Source organism: Dromiciops gliroides, chromosome 2 (genome assembly GCF_019393635.1).
Source record: "Dromiciops gliroides isolate mDroGli1 chromosome 2, mDroGli1.pri, whole genome shotgun sequence".
Taxonomy (NCBI): Eukaryota; Metazoa; Chordata; class Mammalia; order Microbiotheria; family Microbiotheriidae; genus Dromiciops; species Dromiciops gliroides.
This window is the reverse complement of record NC_057862.1, coordinates 228,511,457-228,531,886: the sequence shown is the minus strand read 5'-3', so window position 1 is coordinate 228,531,886 and position 20,430 is coordinate 228,511,457. Positions and strand designations below refer to the sequence as shown.

The following is a 20,430-nucleotide window of genomic DNA, read 5'->3' as shown; positions in this document are numbered from 1 at the left end:
ATATTTTTGTACAGATAGGTCCTTTTCTCTTTTTTTTGATGTCTTATAGACTTAACAGTAGTATTGCTGGATCAAAGGGTATGCAGTTTTATAGTCCTTTGGGCATAGTTGCAAATTGCTCTCCAAAATGGTTGGATCCGTTCACAACTCCACCAACAATGGATTAATGTCCCAGTTTTCCCACGTCCCCTCCAACATCCAACATTTTCCATTTTTGTCATATTAGCCACTCTGATAAGTGTGAGGTGGTTCCTCAGAAATTTGCATTTCTCTGATCAATAATAATTTAGAACATTTTTATATGACTATAAATTGCTTTGATTTCTTTGTCTGAAAACTGCCTGTTCATATCCTTTGACCATTTATCAATTGGGGAATGATTTGTATTTTTGTATATTTGACTCAATTCTCTCTGTGTTTGAGAAATGAGGCCTTTATCAGAGATACTTGTTGCAATCCCCCCCACACCCCGGTTTTCTGCTTTCCTTATAATTTTGTTTGTATTTGTTGCATATTTTTCCTTCCTTTTATCATTTTTTTCTTTGTTTCACTCAAGCTTTGTTTGATTCTTGTTTTGAATGATGTTTCTAGTTTTGTTTTGCTTTTTGTATTTGTATCTTCAGCCTTTCTGTGCAGTAATCTACTTCACCCCTGGGTTTCATTAGTATATGAACACCTATTATTTTTTTAATTTTTAAAAATTTTTTGCTTTGAATAGAATTTTATTTTCCAAAATATACGTAAAAACAAATTTTAACATCAATTTTTAAAAACTTTGTGTTCCAACTTCTCTTTCTCCCTCCATTCCCACCATTTGGCAGAGGAAAGACATTAAACACATAGAGCTCCTGATACAATCACCCCCAAAATAGCAATAAAAGAATCCTTGGAGCAGAAAAACACACAAAAATACCAGCTGAGAGTTTTCTCCAGCTATAGATAGATTTCGGGGGGCCATGCTGGGCCACTAATAAAGCCTAAGCCCACAATCGGGCCGACACACCAGACACCTGCCCAAGGAATTTGCCCCAGTGTCTCTGAATCAGCTGTAGCACCGACGTCTTCTGGAACCAAGCACGAGGTCTGGTTGAATGCGGGGTTGGGGAGGTAAGTGCAGGGGTACCAGTGGACTGGGGGGAAGGATTCGACTGTCACACCCCAACACCTATTATTTAATGCTGCTCATTGTGACACTGCTATTAAGTTGCTCATTGATGTACAAATAGAATGTTATTGCTGTTATGGCTGCTACTGTTATATGCTAGTTGTTTTAGAGCACTGCTTTATGATGTTTTATGATGGTAAATTAGGCTGTTTTTCATTTCATTTCAATTCAAACCCAGCTTTTATTCATTGAATAGGAATTGAATAAGACAAACGGAGGCCCAGGAAAGGCCACGGTCATCCACTGCATCCTGGACCATCGCCAGTCGTCTGGACTTCAGTGATTCTGGAAAAGAGAATGAGGTTGATGACTTTGTGCAACTCTGCCTCACTTAAATCCAATTCGTGTCATGTCATTAGAAAGTGAAGGAAGAACTACCACAAGATCTGAGTTCAGATGCATTCTTAGACACTTGCCAGCCACATGACACTGTTTAACTTCTGTTTGTCTCAGTTTCCCCAGTTGTAAAATAGGTATAAGTAGCTACCTCCCAGTGTTGTTGTGAGAATCAAATGACATATTTAAGTGCTCAGCAAAGTACTTTGTGTGTAGTAGGTATTACATAAGTGCTAGCTCTTTTTGAGGAATTCACTTTCTTTTTCTTTTTTTCTTTTTCTTTTTTTGCAGGGCAAGGAGGCTTAAGTGACTTGCCCAGAGTCACACAGCTAGTAAGTTTCAAGTGTCTGAGGCTGGATTTGAACTTAGGTCCTCCTGAATCCAGGGCTGGTGTTTTATCCACTGCACCACCTAACTGCTCCCCACTTTATTTTTCTTGCTTTTTTTTGCAACATGGCTAATATGAAAATATGTTTCACATGACTTCATAGGTATGATTGATATCATATTGCTTGCCTTCTCAATGGATGTGGGAAAGGCTCAAAAGAGAGAGATAATTTGGAAGCCAAAATTTTTAAAAAATGAATGTTAGGGGGCAGCTAGGTGACATAGTGGATAAAGCACCAGCCCTGGATTCAAGAGGAACTGAGTTCAAATCCAGCCTCAGACACTTGACACTTACTAGATGTGTGACTCTGGGCAAGTCACTTAACCCTCATTGCCCCACAAAAAAAAATGAATGTTAAAATAAAGTGTATTAACATAGAAAAATGCTTATTAGTAGTAGTAGTACGAGTAGTCAACAGAACAGGAAAGGATGAGTCAGGTGGTCTTCATAAATTCACCAAGGTGGAGAGGAAACTATTTTTGGTGCCTTTAGGTGACTAGAAAGCGGTACAAGAGAGACAACAGCCAACCAAATACCAGGGGCAGCTTTGGTACATTTTAGGGAAAACTCTGATCTGACTGCACCACAGGAAAGATCACCAAGATTCTAGTCATCAGAATCAGGAGATTCATTGGATAATACTGATCTCACATTGTGCCAGAAACAAAAGTTCTGTCCATGGCCAGACCCCCTAATGCAGAGAAAGGAATGCTATCTATAAGATGGGCCATGGCTAGGTATATTGTGTCAGAGAAGGATAGCTCACCTGTGCAAAGGCCAAAACTAGGTTTGGATTAGAAAGAGACAGTTGACCTATATATTAAGCAGGAGCTAAACCCCTTGGGCTGCACATAGAAGCATTGAGACAATATGTTGTTGTTTGTCCTTCATTCTCAAAGAGGACCATGACATTAGGGTGATAACATGACTTGCACTGAATTGTATTTAAATGAGGGAGGACTGTGCAAGGTCACCAACCTCATTCTCTCCTCTAGAGACATCTGGATCCAGTAGCAAGACACACATCAGGACGACTGGAGATGACCCTGGACATTTAAGGCAATTGGGGTTAAGTGACTTGCCCGGGGTTGCATAGCTAGTAAATGTCTGAGGTGACATTTGAACTCAGGTTCTCTTGACTCCAGGGCCAGTGCTCTATCCACTGTGCCACGTACCTGCCTGCTGAGACAATATACCTCCTTGTTGATGACAAAAGGAAGCCCAAGGTAGTAATTTTCTCAGAGTTAGGCCCTTGCCCTCCTGGAGAAGGCCATATAGAGCTCTAGGCTAGGTATACAACAGTTACTAAAGGTCTGACACACACTAAACAGGGGAAAGATGAGGAATTATTTTGCAGAAAGTATCAGTGGACCCCATGTGTGATCTAAAAGAAAGAAACCTTGGAATTGCATAAGAGGATTGCTGGTACCATTTGTGTACCTTGATTTATTGAACCATCCTTCTTTGTCTCACTTGTTTGGCAGTAAATGCAGGTGGCTGGTGAAAAAACAAAACAGAAAACTATGAAAAGTGATTTTTAAAAAATCTTACCTCCAAGGTCAACATACAAGCCTATATACAAATAAGTGCCGGTCCCTTAAAGGCATCTTTCTTTTGAGACAATGACAGAAGTTGGAGCTGTGAAATTGACTGTCATTTATCCCACACAGTGCCAGGAAACAATTAATTGTACCTAGTACATATTCTATGACCATCAACATTTTACATGATAACTTTGGACAAGAAAGGACCGTAGAACTAAAACATTTTACTGGGCCAAGATGGCTGCAGATATCACCAAGAAGTATGAAACTTGTGTTTGTTAAGTGCAAAGAAAAGTACTAACAATTTAAGTAGTATATTTGGAGAATTAGGACACTAGTACATCTTTGCAATTTGTATTGACTCTGTAAGTGTAAGGGGCTAAAATTCTAGCTATACTATCTAAAATCAATAAATTATAAGCTTTAGCTAGAGTATTTAAGCATTTAAGTATTTATTAAAGAGAATTAGGATCAGAGAGAAAGGTAAAAATCTAACTATTTCTAAGAGACCCCATCATCTGACCCACCATGGCGAGGTCAGGAACCAAAAGAGGAAAAAGCCCTCTGCCAGTGTCCACTTCCTACTTCATGTCCTCCTCCCAGAAATGGGAGGCTCCTCAAGTTGATTGGCTTGTAGCCTTGATAGACAGTACCCACGAGCAAACCTCACTTCCTGATGCCAAGGACCTTGACCATATGGCTTGCCCTCAGATGCCTTCTCCTCATGATGGAGCTTTCCTATAGTAGCTCTCCAGCAGGTGGCGTCATTCCAATCATTACATAAGGTAATAATAGGAATATAAGCTATGTTTGAATGACATCTGACTACTTTTCAAGGTATGCACAGGCATACCCAACCTGGAATCAGGAAGTTTACAGAGTTGCTAAAGTTTTAGGTGAGAAGCATGCCTCAATGATGTGGACTTCCTTCCAGGATCCATTCAGGCCAAGGCACAGATTTTGAAAGCATTCTAGTCAATAGATATTAGCTTTGGCTATAATCGAAAAGTGTAGAATTAGACGATACTATCATCAAAGGGACCCACAATCTGAATGGTACAATTGCTCACTGCTGATATGTTAGGAACACTGAGACTAGAACAAAAGTCTCAGTAGGGTCATTATGTGGCTCTCGAGGAGGGCCATACTATTCTACCAGGAATAATGTCACAGTATTTGCACCCTACCTGCTGATATTGTGATGTGTGCCACTTCATGCTTTGGAATTATTAGTTCCAGTTAATTTTCAGGAGTCTCTGCAGTTATATTAGACATAAGAGCTGTTGTTCTTGAGTCCAGTCTTATTAGACCCAAAGGTGGAATTACAGAAAATGACAGGGTCTTTTATTCTGTGAAGGAAGAGGAATACACATCTGTTTCTGAACCACTGTCTGAGTCAGAGAGCTTTTCATTACTGACTATAGACAATGACAACCAGTACATCTCTTGACTGAGAGAAAAACTAAGGGGAGCTTACCACCTAGCTCTTATCTTAGCCCAGAAGAGCTCTGACAAAGCAAATGATGGTATGATGCCTGAGTCCATTACGAAGACTGCAACAAATAGAGCTCTGCTAAGAAATCTTGGTGCTCATGGCCCATACAGGTTAGTAGATTGATGGATAGAAAGCTACTACTTATCTACTTGTGGAGAGACTGGACAACTTACTGTTTTACAAAATAGCCACCAAGATAGTCAAGGACCCTGAAAAGATCATCCACCACAACCTATAAACGAGTTGGTGGGACTTGCTAATGACTCCAAGCAAAAGAGACTCCCTGTTAGTAGCAAAGACTTTCTGACCCAGACAATGCCTCAAAAATAGACATTTCAAGTGAATAAAGATCTATTTGATCCAATAAAGGGAGAAGAACCCCAAAGCAATATATTTTATTCCTAGTACTTCAGCTGTAGAGACTTCTATGGCTACAACCCATAGGGCATAATAACACTACTGAACGGTAGATAGTAATTTCTGTTGGCAGAAGACAAGTCCTCAGTCCTTGTCTACGTGAGCTCCTGGAACATCTGAAGGAGAAGATGGAGCAAAGCTCTTAGGAGAGGCAGGATGTCCAAAAGGGAAAAGGAAAAGTATGAGACTCTTCATGCTTAATTCAAGTGAGGGAATAAGAGAGACTGCTTGCAGTCTGGAGCAGGAGGCTGGAATTGGGAGTCAGGTTTAGAGAAGGTATTAACTCATCCCTGAGAACTACTGAAGCTGCCTCTCCTACCATGGCCTGATTGAACATCCTGAGGCTGGTTAAGAGGCATGTCTACTTATTACTGGACTTCTTCATGAAAGAAGGAAATGGTAATGTTTGCCTCTTCCCTTCCATTTTCTTTTACTGGGAGATTGCAAGTTAAATCCACAGTTTATCTCTTTTCTTTAAATTTTGTTTACTTTTAAAACAAATAATATTGAATGCTAAACACTATTTGTTATTGTGAATGCAAAGGTTCATTCCTTCATCCATTATTCTTCCTTATGGTGAATGATAAACCACAGAGAAGAGAAATGGCTATTAAACTATGCAGATGTGGGAAAGATTAAGAGACAGAGCATGGGCTTCTCAGAATTGCCAGGGTCTTCTAAGCTGGGGGCTCTAAAATGAAATGATAGAGAATTTTACTGAATTATAAATCCTGGGTCAAAAGCTGAAAAGCACCTCAGAAGCCAGCCTGGATTTAGAAACTTCCCAAAGAGGGATTTTTTAAAATGGCAGAATAGTTTTCCCATAACAAAGGTAGAAAGGAGTCTTGGTGAGCAAAGATCAAGATTTTCCCCTCAGAGACAATTGGTCTCGGGAAATTTTAAGTTCTATTCGTTGTCTCTTCTGGCAGGTTCATTTGACCCTGATGTGAGTGAAGCTGTTACCAAGGGATAGTTGAAAGGCTGAGGAGTGGGCTATCCAAGCAGTAGCTAGTGTTCCTGATAACCAAACATCTTCACTTAACTCTGTTATGGTTGTTGAGTGGTGGTTTTGTTTATTACTTAGAATGTGGAAATTCCAGGGTCTAGAGTCTAGTTGTATTTTAAACTACTGGTTGCAGACATAATGAAAGACCCTGGAATTAATAGAAGTTTGTTCCAGGGCTAGAATTTACAGACAGACACCAATCAGATTTAAACCTGGAAGGGACATGAGAGCTTATCTCCACCAGCTCTTCATTTTACCAAATAATTGCAGCCTAGAAAGGTCGCTGAAGGAACGAGGTAGAAAATCACAGAATTGATTTAAAGAAGTCCAGTAATTGGATAACTGAATGATTGACTGAATACATTGAAAGCCATTAGATTTGGTGTCTGAGACCCTTAGATTCAAATCCTGGTTCTATTACCTGAGTAAAAGCTCACAAGAACTCAATTTCCTCTTTGATAAAACGAATGGGTCGAACTACAACCTCAAAGCTTCATTCCATTTCCAAATCCTAGATTCAGGGATTCTTAGGGATTCAGATTCCCATGCCAGGGCCTGTGCAACTCCAGTTTCTGCCTACAGATGGCACCAGAATCCCAGTTTCCTAATCGGCTCTGCAATTTGCGCTGCTTGCTGGAAATCATCCTGCTTGGCTTAGCGCAGAGAGCTACTCCAGTTTAGGAAGTTCTGATTAGGTTAGGATGCGCCCCAAAGAAATCTTGCTGCTCTTCTGGATGTAGCCCGTGCTTTTCCAAACTGGGAGCCCAGTACATTGCCAGCTCCAATAAGATGCTTCTCTGAGACAGGAAAAACAAGACACGAACATTTTCATCCAAGAGATCAATTACCCTGGTCGAGCTAGTGTCCTGCTTCCCACTGCATTGAGGCATCCAGGAAATCAGGTAAGGGGATTTTCCCCCCTAGGAGCAGAAATTGTGGATGAATCCCAGGAGGAGAGCCTTGGAAGATGAGGGAAGAAGCTTGTTGGGACCAAGATCTGATAATTTATAGGAAAGAGGCACCGGGGCGCGGGAGGTGGGGCAGTGGAGAGAAGGAAGAAGAAAAGGAAGAAGAAAAGGAAGAAGAGGAGAAGTGTCTAGATTTATTTGTAGGTAGATTGTTCAAAAAGATGGACGAGTGAGAATTGGAAAAAGAGCAAGGGGCGTCTAAAGCCAGGAGCCAGCGTGGGAGATAAGGGACCAGTGAGAAGAGTGAGAACTGGTGGTGCTCTATAGTAGAGGAAGTACTAATTCTTTAGTTTGAGAGACAGATGCCCAGGGAGGCGGAATCCTGAGAGTAGCCAGCTAGTCTCTACCTCTTTGGCGGTGGGAAGGAAGGCTCACTGCCCTTCCCAGAGACCTCTTCCTCAACTCTTCCTCCTCCTTCTCTCTCCACACTGTCCTCTTTCTCATTCGGCTGCAGAAGAGCAGTGGGATGAAGACATAGAGGTAGCTGTGGAAAATGGGGAAGTCCCAGCTGTCGCTCGTGGTGCTGCTGCTGGTTTTGCGGACAAGTCTGGAAGGCAAGCTGTGCCCTTCCCCGCTCTGCGAGTGCTACCAGGAGGGAGACTTCCGAGTTACCTGCAAGGACATTCACTTTATTCCCAGCCTCCCTGAGAATACCCAGACATTGTGAGTACTTGGGACTGGGGGAGGAGGACAACTCTGGTATTAGGAACAACTAAAAAGAGTGGAAAATAATGCAAAGACCATTTCCTGATAGAACTAACCAAAAATAAAGGCAGAGGAATCTCTTATAGAGGGGGCAAATAAGAAAGGGGATTGGCAAAACCCAAGCACCCAAGCTTAACCAGACTATTGACTTTTCAAAATTGGTCTTGAACACTCGAAACAATTGAATCCTAGAGAAACACTCATAGAATGTGTAATTATCGATATGCTTTGTTAAAAGTAATGTAGACACTCTAGTTTCCAGATTCGTAGTTTGGTTATCAGCAATAGAATACAAGTTAAAATATTAAGTGGAAATAGAAGCGTGCTTTCCAATGAAATACATGCTCTTAGTCCTGATTTTGGGTCGTACCAACTTCCATGTTTTATTGTACCAGATAATGTTTTGTGAATAAATTCCAACAATTTTCTTTGAAGGGCTATGTTAACGTATCTTAAAAAATTTTTTTTTTGATGGATGAACCTATTGTTTAGCAGAGAATGCTTTGTAATGCCAAAAAAAAAAAAAAATGTGTCCGCTAAGCGTCTGCACTTAAATCTTTTAATGGTTCAGGTTACAGGTTGCTTTAAAGTTCCAAAGACATGAAATGGGGGGAAAATGCATCTGGTACCCATATGTAAAAAATTACTGAATTAGAAACATGATGATAGACATGTTTAATCTGTTTGGAAAATGTCCAGCTGTTCTTTGACAGAAGTTCAAAACAAGGAATAAAAATGTTGAAATATTACATGGAGAGTAACCCTTGAAAACAGGAGGGTCTAGTGGCAAAAAAATAATAATAATAAATGAACAAATAAATAAATAAACCAGTAGATAGATAGATAGATAGATAGATAGATAGATAGATAGATAGATAGATAGATAGATAGATAGATAGATAAAATAAAATTCTAAAATTGGTTTGAACTCAATGTTTTGTGCTGGTAGAAAGTAGTTGGTTTTGGGGGGGTTTCCCACCCCCTCACAATATAAGGTCAAGTAATAAACCACAGAGAAATTTACATAAAAGGTTCTATTGGAAAATGTTCTCAATAAAGATCATGAGTTTGTGATTGTGTTAATATTGTGGTTGTCTAATAGTAGAGGTTAATTACTATTAGGAAATTTTCTAAAAATAGAGATGTTTGACAATTTGACTACAGGAATGACTTTCTTCGCTTTGCATATGGAGCTATTTTGATAGGTTTTTCTGTGTTTTTTTTTAAATTTTCAATTAGTATTTTAAGGAGAATTTTGCCACAACTAAAATGGTAAATTTCTTGGATATTGGGGTCCAACAATGTTGGATATGAAGGGGAAAAAAGACAGCTGTTTAGGGTGTGACAGTTAAAAGGCTGTGACAAGGAACATTTTTTAACAATTCTTTGTATTTTGTATACATGTTTTTTGTATACATGTATACACGTATACAAATAATGTGTTATATAGCAGAAAGAACACTAACCCTGAAGCCAGGAAAGACTTAAATTCAAATTTTACCCTAATGTTATGTGACCATAAAGAAATCATTTAACTTCACTGATCCCGATTTTCCTAACTTGTAAAATAGGGCTAATAAAAACTGTACTGCATGCTTCCTATGGGCTATAATTAGGATCAAATGAGGGAATTCTGGATGTCCCAAAAGACTTTTGTTTAGTCATTTCAGTCTATCCAACTCTTCGTGACTCCATTTGGGGTTTTCTTGGCAAAGATATTGGAGTAGTTTGTCATATCCTCCAGCTCATGTAACAGATGAGGAGACCGAGGCAAACAGGCTTAAGTGACTTGCCTAGGATCACAAAAGGCTTAGCTCTTAAAGCTTCAAATTGCACTAAGATTTTTGGGACAGCCAATATATGTAAGGCACTTTGCAAACCTTTAAATGCTATATATAGGGATGTGTACATATATATGGCTATATATATTATTTCATATCAGAAAATTCCATTCTTCTTTGTATGTAGGTATTTATTTTGTGATCAGTCAACTTATATGTTATAGTAGATCATCATCATAACTGACATTTAAAGATTTGTAAAGCACTCTAGGTCTATTATTTTGTCATACAACAACTCTGTGAGGAAGACATCCCAAGTATTTTTTCCATTCTTTTTTTTTTTTTTTAGTGAGGCAATTGGGGTTAAGTGACTTGCCCACGGTCACACAGCTAGTAAGTGTCAAGTGTCTGAGGCCGGATTTGAACTCAGGTACTCCTGAATCCAGGGCCGGTGCTTTAACCACTGCGCCATCTAGCTGCCCCGTATTTTTTCCATTCTACAGAAGAAAAAACTAAGGCTCAAAGATGTTAAGTGGTTTGTCCATGGCCACACAACTAGCAAAAATCAGAAGTAGGATTTGAATCTACATCTTTCTGACTCTATTTATTCAAACCAAGAGTAGACTATAACATATAAAGGGTGTGATTTTCAAATTTAGCTAAGGCTTCCAAGTAACTTAATCTAACACTACTGTTCCAAGCACTTGATATGTGGTTAGGAGAAAATTAGGGCAGTAGTTTTTGGTGGTGATGGTGGTGGTGGGAGTGTGTGTGTTTAAATGTATCAGTCCAATATGATTTTTGCTAGCTCTGAAGATTTTTTCCAATGTGGCCTCAAATATAACACCATTAAGAGAAGTAAACTTCATTGGTTTGAGAAAATATAGAATTATACCATATATACACATATACATACATATATATACATATACATGTATTGTGTGTCTGTATATATATATGTGTGTGTGTATCCATATATATATCCTTGAGGGTTTGGTCTCTGAAAATTCAGAATTTTGAATACTTGATATAAGTCCTTAAAGGTCTGGGTCCTTTAATTCCACATAATTGAATATCCCATTGCCAATTTGGATGTCAGGACAGAGTTTCAAAGTGGTAACTGATGACCTACCATGACCAGAAGTAATAAGAGATTTGTATTTTAGTTTAAATGGATCAACACATTGTGCTAGATGGTATAGATAATAATAGGAATAGTGATGCATCCTAGTTAAAGTACTGATTCTTCTCTATCTTATGTCACCTAAAAGGGAAATTTCCTTTTATGGAGCTTGTTCTCAAGATGCTTATAGTTGAATTGAAATTATCTCACATTTTGGGGAGAAATTTGGATTAGAGTTTCCTCTTTTTCTGAATCAGTGTAGTTTACTCTATTTGAACTTTTTACCAGTATTTTGTCTTGTCTTCCTGTCCAGATTATTTTATATATCACAGATAATAGAGAAAAGATATTTCTGTGATCCATACACCCTTATTTTCCCTATTAATGTGCTTCAGAGATACAGGAAAATCTCTTTGAGACTGTAGGTCATTGTACTGTGAACCCATTTAACATAGGCTGCTCTGAACATCTAGAACCAGCAGCAGATATAGAAGGTAGATTAAAACAGAAATTCCAGCATAGAGTGGGTTCAAGTACTCTAACCTGGGGCAGTAAAGTCTACTCTCTAGGGTTCTTAATACCACAAAATACTTTTGAAGATTTGGAGAGGGAGCTGGGAGTCCAAGACCTGAGATAAGAACCTGATTATTCAAACTACTCCCAGACAGACCAGTTCTCTAATAGTCCGATATTTCAATGGATCTCTGAACTTATTGATATTGGTCTTCTCTCCATTGATACATATACTGCAACCCAGCTATGCCTTCTTATCTTGTATGATTCTTGTCTACATTTTTTCATAACCCCTAAAATATTAAAGGTCTTGCTTTAGAGTAAGGGTTCTTCGTCTCAGGTCTGAGAAATTTTTTAAAAATTGAGAACTACACATACACACACATATTTAAAAAAAAAAATTGTGGGACAATGAGGGTTAAATTACTTGCCCAGGGTCACACAGCTAGTAAGTGTCTAGTGTCTAAGTCCAGATTTGAACTCAGGGCCTTCTGAATCCAAGACCAGTTCCTTATCCACTGCACCACCTAGTTGCCCCTTGATAACTATATTTCAATATAATTGGTTTCCTAATATTAATGAGGAATTCTCCTAATTAAGTCTCCTAATAATAGCAATCACATTTATATGTTCCTTTAAGGTTTCCAGAGCACTTTATATATGTTAACTCACTTTATATTCATTACAATCCTTGAGATAGGTGCTATGATTATCCCCATTTTACCAATGAAGAAACTGAGACAGACAGAGGTTAAGTGACTTGCTTAGGGTTACATAGCTAGTAAGTGTCTGACCCAGGATTCAAACTCAAATCTTCCTGATACCAACTCCCATGCTTTATCTACTGGGCCATCCAAATATTTATCATCCCTTTCCCTATCTGCTTGTTGCTCATCCTTTGTTCTTGAAGAAGACCAATGATATCACAAAGGTGATGTCTTGACTTGAAGGGCATGTTAACCAGCCTACTCTTTGGGAATATTTCCATTGACCCTTCCTATCTGCCTATGGAAATCTTTCTCTTTCTTTAAGAAGGTCCAATTAAGGTGTCACTTTGCTATGAAACTTGAATTGATCCCTGTGTTCCCCAAATCCTGCTCCTCCCTACTCTGCCATGAAATGAATCTCCCTTTCTTCAGGTTTTTTGAGAGTACTTTATTTCATTTCTTCATTTATGGGTATTAATAAAGTATACAGGTTGTCCAATTGTTGTTCAATTGTGTCCAATTCTTCATGACCCTCTGGACCATAGCACACCAATACTATCCATGGGGTTTTCTTGGCAAAAATACTGGAGAGGTTTGACATTTCCTTCTCCAATGGATTGAAACAGAGATTAAGTGATTTGGCCAGGGTCACATAAGTATCACATAAGTCACATATAAGTATCACATAAGTCACATAAGTAAGTATCTGAGATCAAATTTTGAACTCAGAGCTTCCTGACTCCAGGCCCAGCACCCTATCCACTGAACCACCTAGCTGCCTCCTGGTTATCCAGTAGTTATCCCCAGCTTTCCCCTACATCATTGTCCTGCCTTATTTTCAGGTAACAGAAAATATATCTGATGATTCTTTGTACCACTTTATAGAATTCTTTATTGGTGATATATTGCAAGGTACTCGTTCTCATCATGCCCCTCTCCATTGCCCTTTGGGTGACTCACAATTTTAATTCTTTTCAAATTGTAGAATTCCATGACTTATAGCTACTTAGCACTGATTCAGAGAAAGACAAGTTAAAAGGCATTAAATCACTTAGTATGTACCAGGCACTGTGCTAAGTTGTGGGAATACAGATATAAGCAGAAAGACAGTCCCTATCCTCAAGAAGCTTACATTGTGATAGGAGAAAACAGCATATTTAAGGAAGCTGAAGGGAGGGGTGGAAAGAAGTTACCCAAGTGGGGTGCATGGTGGAGAAAGTCCATCTAGACAATCAGGAGTAGAGTCCAGAGAGGAGTGAAGACAAACCTGGTTTTAGTCTCCTTTGTGTAGGGTGTGGGTTTCCAATGTAGACTCATGGGTGGGTCCAGATGTGGTTCATAGGGAGGTGTGAATAGATATCTCTAGTCTCCTTTACCCACTCTGCTCTGAGGGAGATTTTGATTCTTTCTCAGAGGGAAGCTAGAATTTGAGACTTCGAGGCTAGCTATTTTGTTTTCCTCAAAGAGTGTTAACCAGGTTAGGATTAAATCTATTGTTGTTGAGTTGTTTTGGTCATGTCCAACTCTTTGTGACTCCATTTGAGGTTTTCTTGTCAAAGTTACTTGAGTGGTTTGCCATTTCCTCCTCTAGCTCATTTTACAGATGAGGAAACTGAGGCAAACCAGATTAAGTGACTAGCCCAGGGTCACACAGCTAGGAAGTATCTGAAGTCACATTTGAACTCATGAAGATGAGTCTTCCTGATTCCAAGCCCAGTGCTCTATACAAAACCTAGCAGACCCAGAATTATATCCATCTGCTTTCCCCCCACCCCGAATATTGCTAGTCTAGGGGAAATATTTATTTAGGTTCAAGTTGGGCTACTAGTCACTATCCCTTTAGGAGTTCTCCAAGCTATATATACAAAAAGCTTAACCCTCTTCCCACCAAATGTCAATTACACAAAGATCAAACATAGTGTGATAAACAAACCCACTTATGAAAACCTATATAAAAGTGATACAGATTAGAATATGAGAGGAGAGAGAGAGAGAGAGAGAGAGAGAGAGAGAGAGAGAGAGAGAGAGAGAGAATCAATCCTCATTTCACTCAAGGGGAAAGTCCACAGTCTCAGTGTGGCAAGTGAGAGATAGGGACATAAATCAGGTTCTGGCCTCATATTTATCTAAAGAATGAACTAGATTTTAATAATAGATTAGTAGGTTTTGTAGAATTTTTTCCATCTTCCTCTTTTTCTTTTAAAAAATTCTTTAAGGGACAGCTCTCTGGGAGGGAGAGGGAGAAGAATACAGGGAGAAACTTGATTAATGTAAAAACAAAAAATATCAATAAAAATCTATTAAAATGTAAAAAGGATGAACTGATTGAATCAATTGTTCAAATCAGTGAAATTGATTTAAATGGTTTTTAAAAAAAGTTTGTGATTATCATTTTTTCCTTTTATTCAAGTTTTCTTATACAAATGACTAATCTGGTAATGTTTTACATAATTGCACATGTATAACCTATATCTGATTGCTTAATGCCTCAGGGAGGAGGGAGAGGGAGAGAATTTGGAACTCAAAACTTTAAATAAAAATGTTTATTTAAAAAAAAACTACAAAAACAAGTTTGTGAGTTGTACTGAAATGACCAATTAGTCATTTCAGAATGATGTAGTTTTAGCCTGAGTGTATGAACACATTATAACTTTGGAATTAATTTTAACATTTTGCATGACTCCTGGCAGATTTTTTGGGGAAATGTAAATAAGAGAAGAATGAATCAGGAATGACAACTGATAAACAGTTGTATCTTAACTATTATTTAGATAGCTAGGAAAAGAAAAGTATTTTCTTCGTATTTTTCTTTGAAGTTTTATGAAAAGATGCCCTGATAGTGATGGGAATTAAAAACAAAAAACTATTGTGATGATGACCTTACATTTGTCCCATTCCTTGAATAAGTACTTCATATGGATCACTAAATATGAACTGTTCTTCAAGTTGATAGTTCCAATATTTGATTTTTATAAATATTTTGTGACCCATGACCGATGTTAAAACCTGCAGTGCTAACTGATTTCTATTAACTCATATCTGTGTGCTTTTGGGGGGCGGGGGTTCAAGTCTAGATGACTGTATAGCTCAAAGCCTGAAGAATTTGAAAGAAAGTTTTGAAAGAAACGGCAAAACATCAAAGCTTTTTGTCACTCCATCTTTCCTTCTCCCTTTTTTCCATGGGAGGTTAAAAGAATCTTGGGGTTGAGAATTTTGTTGTTGTTCAGACTGTTCATGATCCCTTTTGGGGCAAAGATGCCATTTCCTTATCCAGCTCATTTTACAGAGGAGGAAACTGAAGCAAACAGGGTTAAGTGACTGCCCAGGGTCACATAGCCAGTAAGTGTCTGAGGCTGTATTTGAACTCAGGAAGATGAGTCTTTCTGATTTCAGGCCTGGCATTCTATCCACTGAGCCACCTAGCTGGGTTAAGAAAACAAAGTACAGATGCGGGGAGTGGGGTGGTTGGAAGAGGTGAGACCCTAATACCCCTTTGAAGTTAACAAACTTAGAGGGGAATCCTCTAAAATTGTGCTGAGTGTGCTGGGTGGAGTTTGGTAATCAGATATTAAACTGAGAATTAACAAATAGTTTCTAAACTGTCAGATGATGACTTCTGACACTAATAGACTGAATGACTTAAGGATGTCTTTTAGACAACTATTATGTTGCAAAGAACTTGGCACCCAGAAGTAAAATTTTCTTTTGGAGAGTAAAAACATATCACAACCAATGTTCTTACAACTGAAAATGCTCCTCATACTGAGAAAAAAAAGCAGGTAGGGATTTTTCCTTAGTACAATGACTAGGTATTTGAGGGATTTGACTTTCAAAAGAAGCTGTAACTTTTTAGCTATAAGCTAAAAGAGACATGGTAGAAGCCACCCTTCCTCTTATGAGGAAGAAGTTGTACTTCATCTGAGAATTCTAACTGAAACTATGAGTGGGAAGCAGAATGAAGGGAAGAAGGAAACAAACATTTATGAAGTGCCTATTATGTGCCAGGTATATGTTAAGTACTTTACAAATATTATCTCATTTGATCCTCACATCAACCCCTTGAGGTAAATGCTATATCCCCACTCATTTTGTAGTTGAAGAAATTGAGGCAGAAAAAAGTTAAATGACTTGCCCAAGGTCACACAGCCAATAAGTGTCTGAGGTCATATCTGAACTCAGGTTTTCCTGACTGGAGGAGGGTTCAGCATTCTCTCCACTGGGCCACTAAATTAGCTGCCTTTGCAGCCCCACAATCGTATGCCCATTGGTATAAAAAATGGCAGCGGCCATCTGTGACCCCTGATCAAGAGAATACTATCCATCAGTAACCATACAAAATCAGCAGGGGGCAACACCTATCATAGACTACATACCATGCCTACAATCCAGCAGAGACCACATACCTGGCAAATACTCTCACCAGAAGATACCTACAGTGCTGTAGGATTAGAAGGGTATTACCCCTCCACACATGTGCTCTGGCCACACATGATTCTTATGTGTGTGCTCTTCCACATGTGTGCCCTACCCACACATACTCCCTGGAGTCAAATGTGGCTTTAGATACTAGCTATGTGACCCTGGTCAAGTCACTTAACCTGTTTGTCTCAGTTCTCTCATCTGTAAGATGAGGATCACAATAGCATCCTCCTCTCAGGTTATCGTGAGGATCAAATGAAATGACTGTATAGCACTTAGCACAGTGCCTGGTACATAAACTCTACATAAATGTTAGCTGCTATTATTATTAAATAACTCCGGGGCCAGGTAGGTGGTGCAGTGGAAAAAGCACTAGCCCTGGATTCAGGAGGACCTGAGTTCAAATCCGGCCTCAGACACTTGACACTAGCTGTGTGACCCTGGGCAAGTCACTTAACCCCCATTGCCCCCCCCCCAAAATAGCTCCATGTCTTCCACATCGTTAAAAAACAAACCTTCACTTGATCTATGTCCATACCTGCTAGCTATTGTTATATTTCTCTTTCCCTTCATGGGCAAATTACTTGAGAAAGTAATGTACAGTAGGCCCTTCCACTGAAGGCTTTCCCCCCTCATCAGATGACTGACTGGGTGTGTTAGAGCTTTTGTTTTTCTCATAGATGTGTAGTAGAGATGCCTCTGCACTTTAAGCAATAAGAACAGTGGTCAAACCCACTCTTGCTAGCACCCTAGCTGAGGACCCCAGCTGAAGCTAGAAGCTGGAAGTAGGAAGAAATTCCATAACCATATATGAAGTACACACGGCAATGACCAACAGCAAGTATGGAGCCAGTGAAACAATATCAAGCAATGTTTAGCAGAAACTCCATGTCTAGCATAGACTATTCTTCTAAGAGTCTACATCAAAGTCTATGTATCCGGTAGAGACTGGCCACTTGGGAAAAACCCCACTGGGAACAATACAAAAAACCCCAAAACACTCTTCCTCTCATATCAGAAGTATACACTATGTATTTGCTTTTTTCTCACTCCTATCCTAAAACAGTAATAGATTGGAGATTCTGTGAGATTTGTCTGATTTTAAGCCTTGGTGTGTTTATTACATCAATTTGTAGAGGGCAGAAATCCAAGCAGTGACCAGGCAAACAGCTGTTCAGTTTGAGGATTATAAGTTTGATTGAGAGAACAGGACACTTGCCAAATTTTTGTTGTTTTTAGAAATAATTTCCTAGCTTCTTGTAGGGATTTTTCTCCCCCATGAACTTGTCATCACCACAGTGAAGAGACTAGGAATCAAATAGGAATCTGTCCCAAAAGATCCCACAAAATTTCTACCAAAAACATATCTGCATTGTGTCAAAATTTGGCTGAAACATCTGGCAGGGTTTCTTGACTTCCCAGATCCCTGTATCAAATGCTGGCTGACCTTCCCTTGGAGCATAATGAGGTTGCCATTTCCCAACCATTCCTTGGAATCCAACACAGCAAAGCCAGCAATTCTGAAATTTACCACATGAAATACAATAGAATTCCATAAAACTCTGGCCCCTACAGGTTTCTGTGACAGTAGAAGGTGTTTAAATAATAGAGAAGAAATTACCTTTATGTAGAAGAAACCAGGCAGTTTAGGGGTAACCAATGTAGTTCCCAAATAGAGTATAGTTTTGAGTTTTGTTTTCTTCTTTTAAGTTGTCTCAAGATCAGGTAAAGAAGTGGCTTCTTCCTTTATCCTGGGAAGGGAGAAAATTGCGCCAAAGGAAAAACAGATGCTTACGACCACATAGAGTAAACTGTTCCTAGTCTGTCAATTGCTTACTTGGAACTGACTCTTTTACTACTATGTGAATGGTAATTATATACGTTGCTTTAGCTCTGCATTGCAAGTCAGGTGACCTTAATTCTAGTCTTGACTGATTCATCATGTGATCTTGGGCAAGACATTACATGTTTAGTTTTTTTTTTAATCCACAAAAATGGGCATAAAATTGTTTCCCCCTATCATTGTTAGAAGGCTGTAGCGAAGACAGAGAACTTTTGGTTCTTTGGGAAAAAAGGTGATTCCATACTCAACGCTATAGGAAATTTTCTGCTGTCCAGCTTGGTTGAAAAAAAGCTGGGTTCCAGTTAGTCTAATATTTTATTCCAAATTCATTTAACAAATAATGCAGATTGACAAAGCGCCTTTAGGTTTTTAAAAATACTTCACAAATATTTATTAAGCATCTACTATGTATAAAGGTCTAGGTAAAGGAGTTGCCATAAGTGGAATATCATGTTTTACTTAAATAAAATGCAACAAAGTTTACCAGCTTGGAGAAAGCTGACCTTGGAGTCAGGAAGGAAGGAATAAGGTTTCTTATTAAGCATCTACTATGTGCTGGGTACTAAGCATTTTATAAATATCTCTTTTGATCCTCACCAAACCCTAGGAGGTAGGTGCTATTATGATCTTCATTTTGCTGGTGAAGAAACTAAGGCAGACAGAGATTAAGTGACTTGCCAAGAATCGCACAACTAGTAAGTATATCAGACTGGATTTCAATTCAAGTCACCCTGACTCTAGCCCAGGGCTCTACTCACTGAGCCACTGAACCACCTATGGCAAGAGCCCAGGAAGACCTGGGTTCAATTCCTACCTTTGGCACATAATGTCTGTGACTCTGGGCAAATTACCTAACCCTCTCAACTCTCTAAGGCAACCCTATAAATTGCAGAAAAGGTATTGATCCCTATAGATGAAATGCCTCACAGGCAGATCCTTTACACCTATTTTCATCATAATTATCATCAGCAGCAACAACATACCACTAAAACATTTTTTTGGCAGGGCAACGGGGGTTAAGTGACTTGCCCAGGGTCGCACAACTAGCAAGTATCAAGTGTATGAGGCTGGATTTGAACTCAGGTGCTTCTGAATCCAGGACCGATGTTTTATCCACTGTATCACCCCTCGCTGCCCCATACCACTAAAATTTTACTAAATATTTTGGCTGGTTAAAAAGACAACGAACATTTTTATAGTGCATTAGTGTCTTCATTATGAAAGTTAAATATCATTGTATTATCACAAATAAGTGTTGGTTAATAGAAATTTCCATATAATAGAATGCCTGATAGATGAGGGAGCGAAGTATAATTTATTATCTTCAGAGAAATCTCAACAGGTTTATCAGTAACTGGTATATACTACTTCCAATGTGTCAAATAATTATCACCAATCAAGGCTCATATTAAATGGCAACTAGTGAAAGTAATGGCAGCCTGTGGTAAGGTCCAGTGGAGGTAGCAGTGGCAGCAAGTGGGCTAAGCCTTAGTTGAATCATCTGTTAGCTGTCATAGCCATTTCCTCAATGGGAGCTGTGGGCTTTGGGGGCAGCAAAATTGGTGCTGCACTGTGAAGCCTTCTTTGTAAATTTTCCTACTGACAAAGCACATGTGATGAAGGAGGTCTTCCTCTTTAACAGAGTGCAAGCAAATGACTGAGCTCATGACAGCCATACACCTTGCTGCTGAACCCTCCAGATCTTTGATCCCTATTATCACTCCTGCTGGGCTTGCCATCTCATCTGCAGCAGAACTCACCTCTCTGTATTTTCTCATTTATTAGAATTGGATGACTCTGGAAAAGAGAGGGAGACTGATGACTTTTCGTAGCTCTGCCTCACTTAAATCCAATCCACACAAACCAAGACATTACCCACGTGATCTCACTGATCCTCTTTGAGAATGGAGGGTGAAAAGCAACAGCAACGACAGCTTAATGGAGAGTAGAGATGTCTCACTTTTCTGTGTGCTTAGCACATAGAATAAGTACTTAACAGATAACTTATTCTTCAAATCAC

The 20,430-nt window shown here is 39.1% G+C and overlaps 1 protein-coding gene and 1 long non-coding RNA gene across 3 annotated transcripts in view; one reads left to right on the top strand and one right to left on the bottom strand.

The window, feature by feature from the left end:
• Positions 1–1,326: 1,326 nt before the first annotated feature.
• Positions 1,327–20,430, bottom strand: part of LOC122742545 — a 162,984-nt gene continuing 143,880 nt past the window's right edge. The window contains exons 3-5 of one of the 2 annotated variants that reach the window (XR_006354931.1): positions 18,189–18,318; positions 3,330–3,386; positions 1,327–1,450 (exon numbers count right to left, since the gene is read on the bottom strand). This is a non-coding gene — a long non-coding RNA (uncharacterized LOC122742545). The remainder of the gene's footprint in view (positions 1,451–3,329; positions 3,387–18,188; positions 18,319–20,430) is intronic. The other variant, XR_006354930.1, reaches the window with a different exon arrangement.
• Positions 7,164–20,430, top strand: part of TSHR (thyroid stimulating hormone receptor) — a 171,585-nt gene continuing 158,318 nt past the window's right edge. Inside the window, exons 1-2 of the mRNA XM_043986846.1 lie at positions 7,164–7,253; positions 7,774–7,982. Of these exons, the coding sequence (XP_043842781.1) occupies positions 7,813–7,982 (170 nt within the window). The 5' untranslated portion in view covers positions 7,164–7,253; positions 7,774–7,812. The remainder of the gene's footprint in view (positions 7,254–7,773; positions 7,983–20,430) is intronic.